Source organism: Uranotaenia lowii, chromosome 2, assembly GCF_029784155.1.
Source record: "Uranotaenia lowii strain MFRU-FL chromosome 2, ASM2978415v1, whole genome shotgun sequence".
In the NCBI taxonomy this organism is placed as follows: Eukaryota; Metazoa; Arthropoda; class Insecta; order Diptera; family Culicidae; genus Uranotaenia; species Uranotaenia lowii.
In genome coordinates, this window is record NC_073692.1 from 216,217,397 (window position 1) to 216,235,569 (window position 18,173).

An 18,173-nucleotide genomic window follows, 5' to 3' on the forward strand; every position below is an offset into this window, starting at 1 on the left:
AACCCCTGCCGATTTGGTGTGGTGTGTGTTGTGGCCTTGGATCGCACCGATGGATGCTTGCACAGTGCGAATTTGGGAATCTGATAATACCCGACTTTCGGGCCACTTTTCACACGCGGTCTTGTTTAATTTTTTTCGTATCACAATTTACGTCCGATCACCAGGACGGTTACGACAACTCCCCCCGATCTTGCCCGCCTAAAGTTGTACGATCCCTCTGATCCTCTCTCCTTCTCGCTTCCTCTCTCAGATCTCCCGGATGTAGAATTCTCTGACGAAACGCAAACTCGATTATGCGATCCAGCTTATCGTTTCGCAAAGTTTAGACGAGGTAGGGATTGGACAATAGGGTGACCACGGACTCAGTCACACGTTCATGCATTCCTCCCGGGCACGGAAGCAGGCCCGCATCACGTAACCGGTCCGGGTGGAGTGTATCACAGGGCATCGCGCTCTGTAATACCCCGAACAAGCTATCTTCCGTTGCAATGCTTAAATGAACGTGTTACTGCTAATCAAGTACCTTCCTATCAGACAACACAACTTATTTTACAATATACCTAACTATAAAGAAACAAAATGAGCCTATACAAATTGACAATAATTTTAATTTAAACTAATAAATATATTGTGAAATGGGTTCGAATACAAAAATAAACTACAAACTAAATATGGTTACCATGATCGGTAACAGTGTATCGTCTACAACCGTGCATCGAGCCAAAAAACGAGCCGGACTATCGACTTACAAGAAGGTAGTGACTCCAAATCGCGATGATAAACAAAATACGACGGCCAACGCGCGATCCCGGAGGCTGTACACGACGATGCTGACGAAGTTCGACTGCGTGGTAATGGACGACGAAACGTACAGGGTTTCAGGGTCAGGGACAGGAGTTTTATACGGCAAAAGGAAGGGGAAAGGCGATTGTTCCGTACTGTTTTGGCCGGATTTGGCATCTTTCCCTTACGTTAAAAAGGCCATGGAGTGGTACGCTGCCAAAAACGTGCAGGTGGTTCCCAAGGACAAGAACCCTCCCAACACGCCAGAGCTCCGCCCAATTGAGAAATACTGGGCTATTGTCAAGTGGAACCTAAAGAAGACCAAAAAAACTGCTAAGGACAAGCAGCAGTTTAAGGCAAACTGGTTTTCTGCGGCAAAGAAGGTGGACAAGGTGGCTGTACAAAATCTGATGGCAGGGGTTAAGCGTAAGGCCTGGCAATTCAGATTTGGAAAAGCGGAAGCCCAACTGAATATTTTCCTGAATTTTTTTCTAATTAAACTTGAAAAAGACATTTGATTTGATTTTTTAAATAAATGATTTACACGCGTTTTCCGTTAACCAAATTTTAACCGTATCACCCTTTATGACTTTCTAACACATTTTAAAATGATCCGCTTTTTTGGCTGTGTCATGCTTTTTTTTCAAAATACCCCGCTGTTTTTTTTTATCAACCATCTGGTAAGCTTGCGATATAATTAGTCATATTTAAAGGCTGTGTAAAGAATATCGGAAACTGCCTTTTACACTTTTAATCTCTTAGTCAAATTCTACTAGTACTAGCCGCAAAGGCATTAAAATAATATTTACATTTTGAATTTCAAGATGGCCTCTAATTTAGGATTTCAGTCTTTTTCATCACATCACTTTAAGTATTTTCGCGGTTTTTATTTATTTCGACGGTTTTTAGCACAATATTTTTAAATAATAGTATGCATGTTTTCGTATTCATATGTCGGACAATATTTTAAGCATAACCCACATACCAGAGAGAGAGAAAAATTACTCAACGAGATTAAACACCTGAACTTTAACCTGAATGTATGTTTTTTTTCCAAATCCAACCATATCATGAACATCACACACCATATAACTTTCAAGGTGTTGATAAACTTCCTCATCGAAGCTCGCATTGAACATAATTCCTTCCTGTCTGGGAAAAACTTTTCTCACCAACGACGGACCGATTTCCCCATAGATTTCGGTATTTTACTTTCGGTGTAGCTTACATAGCTTGGCCTTCGTTTGAACTGTATACTGGGCTGGACTACCAAAGTTTAATTAGATTTTCTCACCATCGTAATGGCAAATTTATGGTTAAGGTGTTTCGAAAATTAGCGAAACACTCAAAGTTGGAAAATGTATAACTATGAACGGGTGTTAGCGTACAATCTCTTCAAAATGGAAAAGCTGTTGATTTCAAGCAAATGCAAAAAAATGCACTTCCTAACACTTGGCCAATATTTACTCCGTAAACACCATAAAAGGCTTACATTATTTAAATTCATTCTTTTATCCATCTCATCTTTCTCTTTCTCTTTCGTTTCAGGATCATGGTTACCAAAATATGGCGAAGTTGTTTTCCCGAGCCGAGCAATTCTCCAAACCGCGTCGAGCGGCATCACTTTTACCTGTGCCAGGTGAGATTTTTTTTTCGCTTCCGTTTACCTTTACCTTCAACAACTGGACTGATGAACTAACACTCCTAACCAACAGGAGAAGCAGAAAAAATACCCAAGCTACCTACTTGAACATCAAAGTTAAAGAACACGAAGTGAGCCGAATTATTTTTCCACTCTTAGGATTGTAGTCTGGTTGGGTTTGTAAATGGCTAACATTGTTGAGCTGAAATTGAACACTCGGTCTACTGTTTACAGAGAAGTAGTGGTTATTATTTATCTTTCGAAAAAAAAACCAACAAAAATTAAACTACTTTTGTTGCTGAAACAAAAAGAACTTGCAAAGGTGTATACGTTGGACATGCTCGACAATTTGAATAGAAACAAGGTTTTGTTGTGGCACATTATCTCCATGCACTGATATTTAAATTTCAATTTTTGATAAAAATGATACTTGAATTTTTGCGCAAAATTGAGACTCACTATGCAGACATTTTATGTCTGCATTTAAGTCATGAAAATATCCTTCTGGGGGGATATAACTTTTCACGAGATCCGTTTTTTAACACTAGAAAGACCGCACCAGTCAAAATGACTGGTTGGACACTTTGTTTGTTGAATATCTTTTGCATACTTCGCTTTAAAAATTCGCAAAAAATACGACTTTTCATGAATTTTGAATCTCTACAAAACTGTGTATTTTTTATTTCACTAGCTCTTTTAGTAAGCGAGAAAAATTTCGCCATGGACACTCGGACCGTGACCAGTCAAAATGACTGGTAAAATTCACAACCCTATAACTCAAACAAGATAAATTTTTTTCGCTTGCTTTTGGTTTCATTTGCAAGCTACATTCAAGACAAAGAGTCCTAGTTGATTTATGGTGGGCAGAAGTGTGTCATTCGTTATGAAATTATTGATTTTCGATGCGAAGTCGTGGAGATTTGAAGAAAAAGTTCTCGAATTGGCCACTGTGTGGCCCTCCATGCACTTGACTCCCAATTTTTTTGGTCTGTTTTGTTGCTCAACTATAATCGAACTTTCTGTCAAAATTTGGCGAAATTTCATCAAGATTTGTAAAAGTTATGTTAGATTTAACACATGTCCATTCGAGTAATCGAGTAATTTAAGGTGATAAATATGTTTTATACAAAACTAGAATGAGTAAAATTATTATGAATTGAGTGCTTATTTATTCAAATTTGAAGACATAAACTATGAAACTGAACAATTTAAATGATTTTTTTATATATGATTATTTTTCATGTGTTGGTTATCCACCATGGGTGCACGGATTCACCGCAGTTTCTGCCCAAGAATGTATTCACATGCATTCTTAGATTGTTAGGTTCGACAAATTTCCAACGCAAGTTCACTTACAGGTATTCCGGCACCCGTGTATAAAGCTGGCAACTGATTGAACATTCTTATTGAACATTCCTATTATAAGAGGAAACACATCTTACCTGTCGGCAACTTATGGGGTTTGAACCCCAGAGTTTTCTTGCCGATACCGGGAATCGAACCCAGTACACCTGGCATACCTAGACTAGACTCACGCCAGTCTATCTGATAGACCACATCGGCGCTAAGATATTTCAACATAGGTGCACGGAATGGCTGTAAATTCGCCGTTGTTAATTATATAAAAATAAATAGTTTTCAACTTGTTTCAGAACCCAAAATACTTTTGAGTTAGATATGATACGTATTTGAAATGCAATATTAGTCAATCGAAAAACTTTTAAGGAAAAACAAATCAATGTGTACATTTGACAATGTTGATTCATTATTTTTATATCCACTGTTTTCCGTCGCACGACATAACTTGATGCATATAATTCCTAAAATTCACTCGATCCATGATTAACGTTTTCCAATTTCTTGGATGTTGATCAGATCTTATCAGATAAATATACGATTGCAAAAACCTGTTTTTTTTAATAATAAATAAATAAATTTATCATTTCAAGATATAATTGAAATTTTTTTTTCCCAGGAATGAAAAAAACGGAACTTAAAATAAAAGTCGTTATTTAAATCATTATGTCTCAACATGAAAGACATGGTTTCGACTTTGGTTTAGTTAAGATTTGTAATAATTTAAGATTTATAAAATTGCAAAAAGTCCAATATTTTCTAAAAACGCGGTGAATCTGTGCACCCATAGTGAAAAACAATGTATATAATACAAATTTTCATTTGAATCTTTAAAAGTCTTTATTCTTTACCTTTAACATGCAAAAAAAATGATTTTGGATGAATAGCAGTGAATCTGTGCACCCATGGTAAATTGCTCTACTTATATAAAAAATATGCTTTAAAACCTACACTATCAGGTAAAATTTACAGGCATCGGGTTGAAAATTTTCAGGGCGATGGATGCTAGAAAATATCTACTAAAACAAAACTGAAGTGAAACCGTGCACCCTTGGTCAATACCCATAGCCATCTAACATGTTTTTATTATTAGATTGATAATGTGTTTTAGTTTTTTGATAATTATTTGACATATTCATTTTATGACATACACGCATTCGTCAACTATACCAAAATGAGGTGATTCCGGGCACCCATGGTGAAAAAATATTTCCATTTTATAAGAAAAATGTTATTGAATAAATAACAAAATAATTTCAAAAGAAAAAAGTTAAAACTATTTTGATAGAAAAAATTTCCCCTTTACCAGTCATTTTGACTGGTCACGGTCCGAATAGGTATATTCAATTTGCCGGTCTTTCTAGTGTTAAGAATCCTTTCCAAAACATTAGGATTTTTTTTAAAAACACAATTCTAATCTAAATGAAAATTTAGTTTCGAGATAAAAAAAACTTAAACTCACTTTCAAGTTTGATAAACTGAAAGACAATTCATCTTTAAATTCATAATCCAGTACTTCCAGAACAAACTTTAAATAAATATTTGGAGTCAATCTTAAAATTAAAATAATTATCCAGGTGCGGATTTGAGCATCAAAATTCAAAACATCCAAATGAAAATCATTTTTTTGTTTGTTAAAGCCAAACTTTATTCATATAAGCAGCAAATAGGTTCTTGGAAAAAACTTGAAATCAGATGAATTTCTACTTTTGGCATTTGAATCTTGTTGTGAAACACAACGTAATGTTTTGAAACAGTATTCAAATATTTTCATCTCGTCAAAAGCTTGAAGTCAATAATGGAATATATGCAATAAAATAAATTTCATATACACATGTTGCCCGAACTTTGAGATTTGACTAGAAGATTCGAATCGATTTAAATTTTTCGATTTTAAATTTATGTCCAACTTCTAATTAACAAAATAAACCGTTCGATTATGAAATTTATCCAAACCTCCATAAAATGTTGTAAGTCACTGACATAATTGAATTGTTTTGTACAAAAAAAATTTCTATCATACAATATCATTAAAATAGATAACACATTTTGGAGCTTTTTTTCACTTTATTTTCAAATCAAAATTACTAATTTTGTGGTACAGCGATTTCAGAACCTCAACAAATGTTTTACTAATTCATAATTTTACCTGAAAGGTAATACAGTTTTTCGATTTTATTACTGTTCGATTTTTCAACACTCGCTAAATTCACGCTCGATTTTATCACGGTAAGGTATAGTTTCGATTTTATCACGTTGTTTTAGGAAATCATTCAGAAATCATTTGCCATTTTTCTATTTTTATTTCAAGTTTCGCCAAATTCTCGATTTTGCCATTATCACGGTAAATTAAGCGTGATTAATTCGAAAAACTACTGTAATTAGAACGGATATGGTTTGTTTTTTTAATTCGTATATATATCAGACATGTCTTCCAGAAAACATCTATAACTAACTATTTTTTAATCTTTTAAAACCTTACGGTTCTGGGGATTATTTCCCGGCTTCCATTTGATGAGTTGATGTTTCGTTAAAAATCCATAGGGATTTTTTTTTTCAAACGAACTTATTTCCGATAAAATTTTCAGAATATATGTTATTAAACCAAAAAACGTAGCTTTGAAAATAAAATCACTTTTCCCTTTTTTTCTGCTGTCAGATTTTGCTAAATATCATTCCCTCCATAATTCCCTCAAAACTTGCTCATAGAAGCAAAAACAGCTCTCGTTTCTGTCAGAAGTGAATTCTAATCGGCCCAAAATTTGAGTTCTTGATCAGACTTTAAAGTTTACCCAGCAAACATTTTAGGAGGTATATCGCAGGAATAACAGAATTATTCAAACAATTGTACCAGATGAAAAGATTGTATTCAACTTACCAAAATAGCATATCGCTACAAAAGTGGAGGCGATATATCTACAATGGCAAGTTTCCAACGATTCGATTTCCCCACAAAATGCATTATTTTGCATTTTAAGTAAAACAAAAAAATTTCCCCGACCAAGATTTGAACTCCAGTCTTCCGAGTTCGCAGTCCGGTATCTTACCACGATGCCAACTCATCAGTTGATATGATCCATGTTATAGCGCTAATTATAGGTGAGATTTTCTTTTCACGAACCGGTCAAAGGAAGAAAGGGAGAGATCGGATAGAGTTTCAATCGATGGACCGCACATTTATCGTAAATCAGTTCACTCGAATCGTAAATGTCGAATTAGCATATTCCCAACTTTTTGGAGACATATTTACGAATTGACTAAACTGCTATACGACCCAACAATTTTTGGCAAAGCTTGTCGTAAATGAATGACAGAAAATCACTCAATACCAACTTGTTTACGATGGTTATTGAAAATGTCTTAATATTCGATTTGGAATATCATTTCTATTACGATTTCATGTTAGCTGGATATTTCAATGGTTGAAGATAATGCTATTCAGCCACTTAGGAAATATTTTGAACCCTCTACGCGCTGAAAACATTCCGGTTGATAGATCGCTCTGAGAACCGGATGACAGATTGCTAGATTGCCGGTCTATCATAGTCTTTCTCATTGATTTTAATATTCATTATAATTTTGATTACAAAAGCTACTTACGCTTTGAGAGTTGAACCGCTGCTCTCTGGGTTGTAATGAGACTCACCATCCTCTCGACCAATGCAGCAAAAGTCCATTGCCACTGTCATAATAAGTATTTAAACTTAATTTCATTTTGTTGAAACTTACGGTTTCCTCCGACGTCCGGATCAGCAGCAGACTTCTGCTGCCACGATCAGAACCAAAACATTATTTGTTTTGGTTCCTCCCGCTATGTCCAATTCGCAATCGAGAACAATAGATCAATGATTGCTGATGGCAGGTGATGATGATAAACACGGTATAAATGTTTACATCATCACACGGTTAAGCGAGACTACTCAAATTGGGTTCGTGGTAACACAATAGTGTTGCCAGATATTCTGGGTAAGCGTATCAAAGTACTCATTAGGAAATGAGAACTTTCCCGGTTAGGGAATATGAGAAGTGGAAAGTGACAAATAACTATCGCTAATGTAATGGGTAGTTGTTTAAGGACTTGTTGAACAAACCTGAATAAAGATAACTCTATTCCACCTGCGTCGTAACTTAGTTTTCAACACATTTGAAAATGGGTATTAAAAATGATTGAATGGATTGGTCAAGAAATTATACATTTAGGTTTTTATGGAATTTCAGTACACTTAGGTAATAAACAATTATAGAGTTTTTCGTCGAAAAAGTTTATTCAAACAAATGTTTATGAGCATTATCTATTACACAAAAAAAAATTCAATCTTTAAGTAAGAATGCGACTTTTGGTCGCTTGGAAATAAGGTAATTGAAATTTTTTTAATACAAGACATGAAATTATAAAACACCTTCGACACAACATTGAAATGACATCTATAAAGAGCGTCATCAGGATTTTGAAGAACGGCATTTAATGATATCAATATAATAAACAAGATAAACAAGATAAACAAGAAAACGTTCATGTTATCGTTTTCTTTTCAACAAATTGTACAGTGAGGGGCAAAATAAAGTGTCCAAATTATTTTTTTTTTCCATTTCTTTTATTTTTCTGGTTAAAATTCAACGAAAAGACATCGTAAACATTTTTAAAATATTATTTATTATGTTCTTTTCAAGTTTTGTTATTGTTGCACTGATTGAAAAGAAATTCTTTTTCTGATAGAAAAAAAAACAGTTGATATTCCAAAAAAAACAGGGGCAAAATAAAGTGTCTAGAACAGTACAGCTTCAAATAATTCAAACTGAAGGCAAACAAGAACGATTTAATAATGGGTATGGCCTCCTTTAGCCTGCAACACCCCCTGCAAGCGCTTCGGCATACTTTCAACAAAGTTGTGCAAGTGTTGTGGGTCTAGTTCTTCCCACGCAGGCTCCAGGGCATCAAAATAAGTATTTTTATTTGTCACACCAGTCCTATAAATCCGAGCATCGAGGATGGCCCACAGATTTTCGATGGGGTTCAGATCAAGACTTTGTGGGGGACATTCAAGGGGTTTGATGCGGCAGGAACGGAAAAATGACTTCATCAGACCCGTCTTGATTAGGGATACTTCGAGGTTTTCCCGCAGGATATTGCAATATGACTCAGCTGTCATGATTCCGTCAATTTTTACCAAACTGCCCACCACATCCCAAGAAAGCAGCCCCACACCATCACGTTACCTCCTCCGTGCTTGACTGTTCCTTGGATATGGCGGTCTTGGAGCTCCTCATCCGACTTGCGCCACATATGATCCCGCTTCTTCCGGTTGAATAGCTCGAATTTGGATTCGTCGGCCCACAACAATGTTTTCCAGTACTCGAGCCGTTTATCGGCGTGTTACTTGGCGAACTTGGACCGCTTTAGCCTTGTTCAGCTGGCTGATGAAAGGCCTTCTCACTGCGATCTTGCAATGATACTCCTTTGCATGGATGCGGCGACGGACAGTACGACGCAATACAGAAAATTGGAGCTGTTCCTTTATCTGCCGGATCGTTATTATTACGTTTTTCTTCACTTTAAAAATGATTTTCTTGTCCGTTCTGGCATCTGTCTTGGGCTTAAGTCTTCTTCATGATTTTTGATACCGCTGTCTTACTGATTTCGTAGTGCTTGGCCACTTCCCGGTGCGTTTGACCGTTATTCATATCACGAACAACCAGTTTCCGGATGGACAACGGAATGGAACCAGAAATTTATGTGTTCTCCATATTTTACAACTTATTTGATAGTAGACATCTGTTTGAACACTCCAGAGCCAGGCCAGTTGTTTATGAAACGTCAAACAAATTCGAAGGGCCTCGCGATGGAAACTTATCGAAATTATATTGATTTTTGAGTTGGACATTTATTTTGCCCATTATTTTTATTTAATGTGAATTGTTTTTTTTTTCTATTTGAAAAACTTTCTTTTTTACCAGCGTAACATTCACAAAAATTGAAAAAAAACATAATAAACAATATTTGAAAAATCACTACGATGTCGTTGAATTACAACCAGAAAAATAAAAGAAATGATAAAAAAATAATTTGGAAACTTTATTTTGCCCCTTACTTTATATACGTTGTTGAATTTTATCGACGTTTTTCGGCGAGTTTAACAAATTAAAAACTGTTTTTTACCAGTTGTCCAGACGTTTCGAGCTACTTTGGCGTTCGCTCCTCTTCAGTGGACACTAAAATATATTTTAAATTACAATTTAATACTACAATTACAATTTTTGATTTCAAACTTACAAATTACTGGCTTTCGTCCATACTAATTTGTTGTGGCTCAGTTTGTTTTGTTTTTTGTTTACATTTGTGTGTCAGTGTCTGTGTTAATTTGGAAATGACGGGGTCGTATGCTGTTTTAAAATTACATGAATCTCGTTGTCTGTTTACAACATTGTTGTCCCCTCTTAGTTTTATGTAAAAGGTTTCTGTAGTTATTCTTGCGTTGTATCCTGCTACTCTTTCTAAAATTTTGGTGTTTTCAAAATCAAAAATATGACCGGTTTCTAAGCTGTGTTGTGCTAAACCAGTGCTCATTTGTTTAGTTGATACATTTGTTTGATGTTGTTTGTATCAACGAAACAAATGAGCACTGGTTTAGCACAACACAGCTTAGAAACTGGTCATATTTTTGATTTTGAAAACACCAAAATTTTAGAAAGAGTAGCAGGATACAACGCAAGAATAACTACAGAAACCTTTTACATAAAACTAAGAGGGGACAACAATGTTGTAAACAGACAACGAGATTCATGTAATTTTAAAACAGCATACGACCCCGTCATTTCCAAATTAACACAGACACTGACACACAAATGTAAACGAAATACAAAACAAACTGAGCCAGAACAAATTAGTATGGATGAAAGCCAGTAATTTGTAAGTTTGAAATCAAAAATTGTAATTGTAGTATTAAATTGTAATTTAAAATATATTTTAGTGTCCACTGAAGAGGAGCGAACGCCAAAGTAGCTCGAAACGTCTGGGCAACTGGTAAAAAACAGTTTTTAATTTGTAAAACTCGCCGAAAAACGTCGATAAAATTCAACAACAATACATCGCGGCGATTAACCAACATTCATTACTGTATATACATACATACGAACACCATTGAAAAATAGGTTTAACTTGGAAAGAAAAATAATCAGAGATGTTAAAGGAACACTAAAAAACATCAAAAAATTGTTTTATTGTTTGACACCGTGCAAATCTCGGTATCGCAATTTCTAAGTTTCTAAGGCAAAGCCTTTCCTAAGTCTTAGAATCTCATGGCAAAGACAGAAAACCGGAGATCAAATGAGCTCATTGTAAAATTGATGAAAAATCAAGGAAGAAAGAGTTTAAAAAGTCTCTCAGCTACTTTTATTTTTTTTAAATTAGTATACAATCAGGTGTCTCCTAGTATGTTGTCTTTCTTCTGACAAAAAGATATCCTGCTTTTTAGGCTGTAAACAGTTTAGCTCGGTTAAGCTCTGAAATTTCATGTCAAGAATAGGCGAAAAAATAGTTTTAAACATTCGTCAATCATTAAATGAAATGGTTCATTGTTTTGCATGGATTATAATGTTATATTTGTTGCCATGTTTGAATGTAGCCGGTACTTTTAGTGATTTTTCCAAAAAATAGCAGGTGCACTAGCAAGGTAGATTCGATTTGCGAAGATTTTAGTATCTTAAGAATGCCGTTTTTAGAATTCAATTTCAATCTTCAATGTATGATTTTTTTTTCTACACTACACCTAAATTTGACGAGTAAATCCTCAGAATGTATTTTGACATGCAATGCAAAGAAGCATGCCAATTAATGGCTCACTTTTCCTAATCTCAAATGTTTTTCATTCAGGTCGGCGATTCAAGATAAAAGTTTTAAAATGTATATTTCCAAATTGGAAAATCGAAATGAAATATCCTTTTTTTGCTTTATTTCGAGCAATTAAATAAATAATCAAACAAAACGATCCTTTCGTTTATTATCGAGAATTGAACCTCCTTTGAGAAAGTTCATTATGGGTCTCGATCTGCCCTAAAAGCATTGAATGGATTTTAAGTTTTATCACCGCGATTGTTTATACTTTGAAGTTATCGACGTTTTTCCGTGAGTTTTAAAAATAATCAAAACAAATTACCAGTACCACACGTTTCGAGCTACTATGGCATTCGTTCCTCTTCAGTGGACACTAAAATTATATTTTACGTTTTAAAATTACACATTAAATCTTAATTTTTATTTAAACTTACAATTGACTGGCCATCGTCTAAACTATTTTGGTTTTAGACAGTTTGTTTTGTTTTGCGTTTACATTTGTTTGTCAGTGTCTGTGTTAACTTGGATATTATTGGGTCACAAGCGGTCTTAAAATTTAGGGAATCTCCTGCCTATTAACGACATTATCGTCTCCTCTCAATTTTATATAGAACGTTTCGGCAGTTATCCTAGCGTTGTATCCAGTAACTCTCTCTAAAATTTTTGTATTTTCAAAATCGAAAATGTGGCCAGTTTCTAGACAATGCTGAGCTAGACCTGTGCTTATTTGTTTTGTGGATACATTTGTTTTATGTTGTTTTAATCATTTTTCTAAAAATTGGCTGGTTTCTCCTATATACGATTTTTTACATCCTCCGAACGTACCAGTTGATTTTACTTTGGAATAAATTGTGCTACGTTGGGAGGAATTAGAACCGCACACAAAAATTCAAAAAGAGGATTTCCTGAATTTATTGAAACTCGCGTTGGAATCAACTTTTTTCCAATATTGCGGATAATTCTACGCGCAGAAGTTTGGGGTTCCGATGGGCTCTCCATTCTGGCTCTTTCGATGTCGCCAGGAGCCAGGATTATCGACAGGGGAAACAACCAGGAAAAATTGAAGATTTTGGAAAGCTGCCACATTAAAACAACTAAAAACACAGTAAACATTAAGAAAGACACTGAAAACATCCACTCTTCATACGCCAACAGATTGTATCCCATTTACCCGAAAACCATTGCCCAGAATGAATTTTTCCCAGAATGACAAATACCCGAAATCAAACCCCAGAATGAACAATTTCCCAGAAAAAAATTCCCCAGATTGCACCATTTACCAGAATTTTTTTCCCAGAATGAACCATTTCCCAGAATTTTTTTTCCCCAGAATGGAACATTTCCCAGAATGGCAAAAATCCCAGATTTTTTCCTCTTGTATTTTTATTTGCTTTTTTTTTCTAATGAATTCTTGTAAATTTCATATGATTCGAAATTCATTTTTTCAAAATTATTTTTTTAAATGAAACTACAACTTTGAAATTTTCCAACTAAATTTATTTTAGAACCAATATTGTGCTTTGTTTATGGTTTATGGTACTTTAATTGATTCAATGCTTACCATGGTCCTTTAAAAAACCGTTTTGGTATCCGACTCCTCACGCTGCGCGTTCGAACTTGAAAGACATTTTGTCCTTCACGCTATCGCGTGGCGGACGGGGCTAAGGGATCACCCCTAGCTTTCACGCAAACCTAGGAAGCCCCGGCAGACCTAGACCAATGTTATGGGGCCGCCGCTTCCGACGGCGGGTCGGCGGCCACCTCGGATTAGGGAGCTTCGGCGGCTTTGTGCCGCCTCAGCCCCTTCATCCTCGTTGGTTGCGGCTTTGCCGCAAAAGAATTAAGTTATGAAACCCCATTTTTTTCTAACAATTCCTATTTTTTTATTAATTTCTTGTCAGGATAAATGGTTTCAATTTTCTGGGAAATGGTTCTTCCGGCGAAAAAATTTCTGGTAAATGGTTCATTCTGGTGAAAGAATTTATGGGAAATGGTACATTCTGGCGAAAATTTTTCTGGGGAATGGTTCGTCTGGGGAAAAAAATTCTGGGGAATGGTTCTTTCTGGCGATTGAAATTCTAGGGATTTTTCATTCTGGGCAATGGTTTTCGGGTAAATGGAGTACAACCCACCAACATTTTCCAACTACTCGGAAAAATAAGCGAACTGCCAGATAATCAAAAAAAAATACACACACAAAAAACTACACCATCAATACACATACACAACAACTGATTTTTGATAAAAACAAAAATTAGTGAAAAGTGAAGACTGTGCTAAAAGTTCGATGCTGTGGAAAATTAATCCCAAAATCACTAGACAAACGGATTTTTATCCGCAAACATCTGTACGCAGGAGGTCGATACACTACACTTATATCTAAAAACACGAATTAAATTAAATTATTCGGAAAACAAATCAAAAGACAGCTATACACGACCAGCCGAGTCGACACTCACGAGAAAACGGCAACTAACTAAATAAACACTATTTTAGTCCCTGAAGAAGATCCAATAAGGATCGAAACGTTGGAAATGTAAATCAAGCCGAAAAAACTCCCCGAAAAAACATATTTCCAGTCAAATTTTTCTACCACAAAAACGTAAAATATAATTTTAGTGTCCACTGAAGAGTAGCGAATGCCATAGTAGCTCGAAACGTATGGACAACTGGTAATTTGTTTTGATTATTTTTAAAACTCGCCGAAAATCGTCAATAACTTCAAAGTATAAAAAGCATTGAATATACATTTTAAATTCAAGATATAAGTTTAAGGTTCCAGTTCGTTCATAAACTGATCCTGAATGTCGTTTAATTTAACTCGGAATTTGTTTGTATCATACTTGTGTAACAGAGCTTGAGTAAATAGGGTGAGTGGCCCTTTTTTGTATGTACCTAGAGCCTAATTTGGTCCTAAAATGCCGAAAATTTTAAATAATTAATTTCACGATTTGAGATTCTCTTATGCTAATAATGAAGTTTAAACCTTTTCACATGCTATCGCACTGCTATTTGCCATAAAAAGTAGCTCTTATGAAATTTTCAACGTTCTAAAAAATGCACCTCTGCTCTATTGGTAAAACAGACAGCTGAATTAGTGAGGACATTTTAATAAATAAGAGTGAATGAGAAAAAATTAAGTAATTCAACAATCTATCACTGTAAAGAAAATGAACTATTCTTGATATTTTACCTAAAATAATGGAAATTGTTTGGAAAATCCGGAAAATTTGTATAAGGTCCAACAATAGGAATCTTTCAACCATGGCGTTCCATTTTCAAACCCGACAATACCAAATCATTTGTGTCAATATAAACCAATCAAATAAGGTACAAACTGTAAGCAAATAAGCTACAGGTAGTCACGAAAAAGTTCTTATGATCGTGCTTCTGACAATACTGACAAGGGTATTTTTTTTTAAATATTCATAACGTTTTTTTCTGAGTTCATTTGAACCGTTAACAAGCTATAAAACTATTTCAATTTAATTTGTTGACTAAATTAAATATTTATTTTGTTTTTTTTTTGTGTATTTTTGAACAATCTTATTTTTTCGATATTTTACCATTACTTCCAGGTCCAATGAAGGGCACCTGTCCAGTACTAAAGCAGGAACAGTAGGTTCATAGTTGAAAATTTTGGTCATCCTCTTTTTTTGTAAATCTACCAATAACGGCAAATCCAAAGCACAAAACTAGCAGATATGATCTTGACCTATAAAATCATTTGCTGAAAAACACAAAACTCCCTTCCATTTGTAAGAAATACGTGGATTCAGTAAAAACCACTGCTTAAAGGTCCAAAGTAGGAAAAAAAAACCCCTCTTATAACCTACTGTATGATTCAATCAATTCAAAACTTATCAGCTAAACATTGGCAAACAATGAAATCAATCTTTATTGACCGATATCCCGATAATCTCAAACATATGTAAGCTCATATCCGCAACGCACATTTTCTTATGAATATAGACCAGAGCACTGCGAAAGCATTTAGCTATTTAGTAATATTTACAGTCGAACTAAGCTACAACCCTCTTTAAGTGAGAGAAATCGCCAGGTCCCGTGCTCGTTAAGGCCCAAAACCTCTATAAATGAGAATGTAAAACCTCTATAAGCGAGAGTTTTTTTCCTGGCTAGACTAAGGAAATTCAATAAGATAACGATTCCGAACTCAATTTTTTTTTGGTAAAGCTCTGATATCGTGGTGCGAAGGGAAACTGAAATTAGCAAAAAACCATAAGAATAATTATAACTTGTGCATCTTTAATAAGTTTGAATGGATTTTTTTTTTTCAAATCCAGTAAATATTGAATGTGTTTGTTTTTCGTCATTTCTAAGAATTAATCAGCATTTATATGCTTCAAACCCTCTATAGTAGCGAACCTGGATAAGTGAGAAACCTCTTTAAGCGAGAAAAAAGTGTTTGATGGAGCAGAGCACAATCCGAAATATGATTATATCTATTTGTTTTGTATCTTTAGTTTTTCCAACACGAAAAACTCGGTACCGAAATTAATAAGAATAGAATGTGGACTTTTCTCAGGTTCTCTGCTAAATCAAATGTTGGAGGTATGTACGTACATATTCGAAAAAAAACAAAAAAAAACATGACAAACCATCACATAGTGTTTGAACTTTACCTGCGGCATATTTTGTCAATTGATCTATATCTTTCTCCATTCCATACACATTTGTCACTGTATATAATATGACCTTTCCATATTGTTCCCACATAAATCGAAATGGCCCCTCGACTTTAAACCGCAAAGCTATCGTGTAATCTCATGTGAATTTCCAAACTGCATTCATGTCATCAATAAATCAACCACCTGTACTTCGACACTGTACCTACTGGTGGAATGCCATTCCTCACTTCGCTCAGAGGCTTCAGCTTGGTCTCAAAACAACAGCCTTTAAAGGACCAAGGACCAAAGCAAAGCGTCAACCGAATCGATCGTTCCACATCCGTTCTCATCCTTCTTCCGTTTCATCTCTTCTCTTCTCTTCTCTCTTTTCAGTGGCAAAGCAACACCCAGGTCGGAATATGCTACCTGATGTATCGGTTAATCGTGGCCATCATGTTCCTGGCGGTGTTGGCTTGCTCACTGCTGGACATCGGCCGATCCGAACCAATGCTGGAGCATCACTACGCCAAGTGGTGGATCTACCTGACGCACTGGGCCCTCATAGCATGTGCAGTCCAGGCCTGGCTGGCGGCCATCATCGTGACCAAGGGCCTCATGATTGACCGGAACGAGTTTGGTAAATGTCTTCTTCCGTTTTCGGAATGTGTTCTGTCCTTTCCAGTTCGGTTCCTATACCTACATTCATCTACATAGTTACATGATTCAAGGCACACCACCATCATGATGACGATGATGCCGCCTTTCCCCGACTCGTGTGGTGTGTTCGATGCATGGAAAGTGGTCAGCATATCACACAATGTAATTTCATGCAGCTTGACCGCAAGGTTGCAGCATCCAATCAACCTAACAGGGCTGCCAATCATGTCAATATTTGGTTACGTCAATGCAATCAAGGATACTCTACTAGCTACACATGATCGCATTGACGGTGCCTTCAGAGGCGGAAATTGAAATACAAATATCAAAGCACTGCGAGCAATAAGTGCGACCGTTTGAGAATAGAAACCAATTTACTTACCCTCAACCAATCATAGGATGTTGCCATCGGATTTCAACAAAGGAAGGTTTTTCAATCGAAAAATCATGTGTAATTTTTTATGAGTTTTTGAAAAATGGATTACATTCAATTATGTCGAAGACGCGTTTTTAATTATAACGAAACCAAAATCTGTTGAAAGAAAACAAATCAATTGAACCATATATCAGTTTTGAAAAAAAAAACTACAATGAAGAATTTCAAAATTTTCAATTGTAATTGAGTTTAAACTTACATTCATTCCATCCTAGTAGCATTGGAAACACACTGTGAACAATTGCAATTACAGTGTCGGACAATAGAATAGGACCACAGCTCAATCCAAAACAGAAAGTGACAAAACTTTGAGAAAAAAATTCCCATTTAAGTGCATCAAACCATTTACAAATTGTAAATTCCATTCTTCAAAAAAATTAAAATCATTCGTAGTTAAAACAATTGTCCTTTATTTGAAAATGCGTTTTAAGCATCTTACTGACTAAAATAACGCGACATAAAATAGGACCGCTTTAGAATTCATAGTAAAAAAAATTTAAAAAAAAGGAAATTCATACCGTGATCGATTTGCAGGGTTAGTACTTGGTGGTATAACCCTTATTACGCATCACTTCTCGCACCCGGTTCGGCATCGACTCCACCAGCTTTTGGCAAGTTCTCACCGGGATAGCATACCACACCGCCTGGATTCCCTCCCACAGCTGCTGCTTGTTTTTTGATTTTTCGGTGTACACCTTACTTAGAGATGCTGGTACAAGGGACCCACCCCGTACCAAGAAAAGCACCCCCACACCATGATGTTACCTCATCCATGTTTGAATGTTTTATTTGTATACTGGGGCATATACGCACAGGTTGTACTCCATTTACCCGAAAACC

At 35.5% G+C, this 18,173-nt stretch overlaps 1 protein-coding gene across 11 annotated transcripts in view; it reads left to right on the forward strand.

Moving 5' to 3' along the window:
• LOC129746978 (protein rolling stone-like) overlaps positions 1 to 18,173 on the forward strand; it is a 186,748-nt gene that overhangs the window by 124,970 nt on the left and 43,605 nt on the right. For all 11 annotated transcript variants that reach the window (XM_055740975.1, XM_055740976.1, XM_055740974.1 and 8 more), the window contains 2 exons: positions 2,332 to 2,422; positions 16,634 to 16,877. In XM_055740975.1, the coding sequence (XP_055596950.1) occupies positions 2,336 to 2,422; positions 16,634 to 16,877 (331 nt within the window). In that variant the 5' untranslated portion in view covers positions 2,332 to 2,335. The remainder of the gene's footprint in view (positions 1 to 2,331; positions 2,423 to 16,633; positions 16,878 to 18,173) is intronic.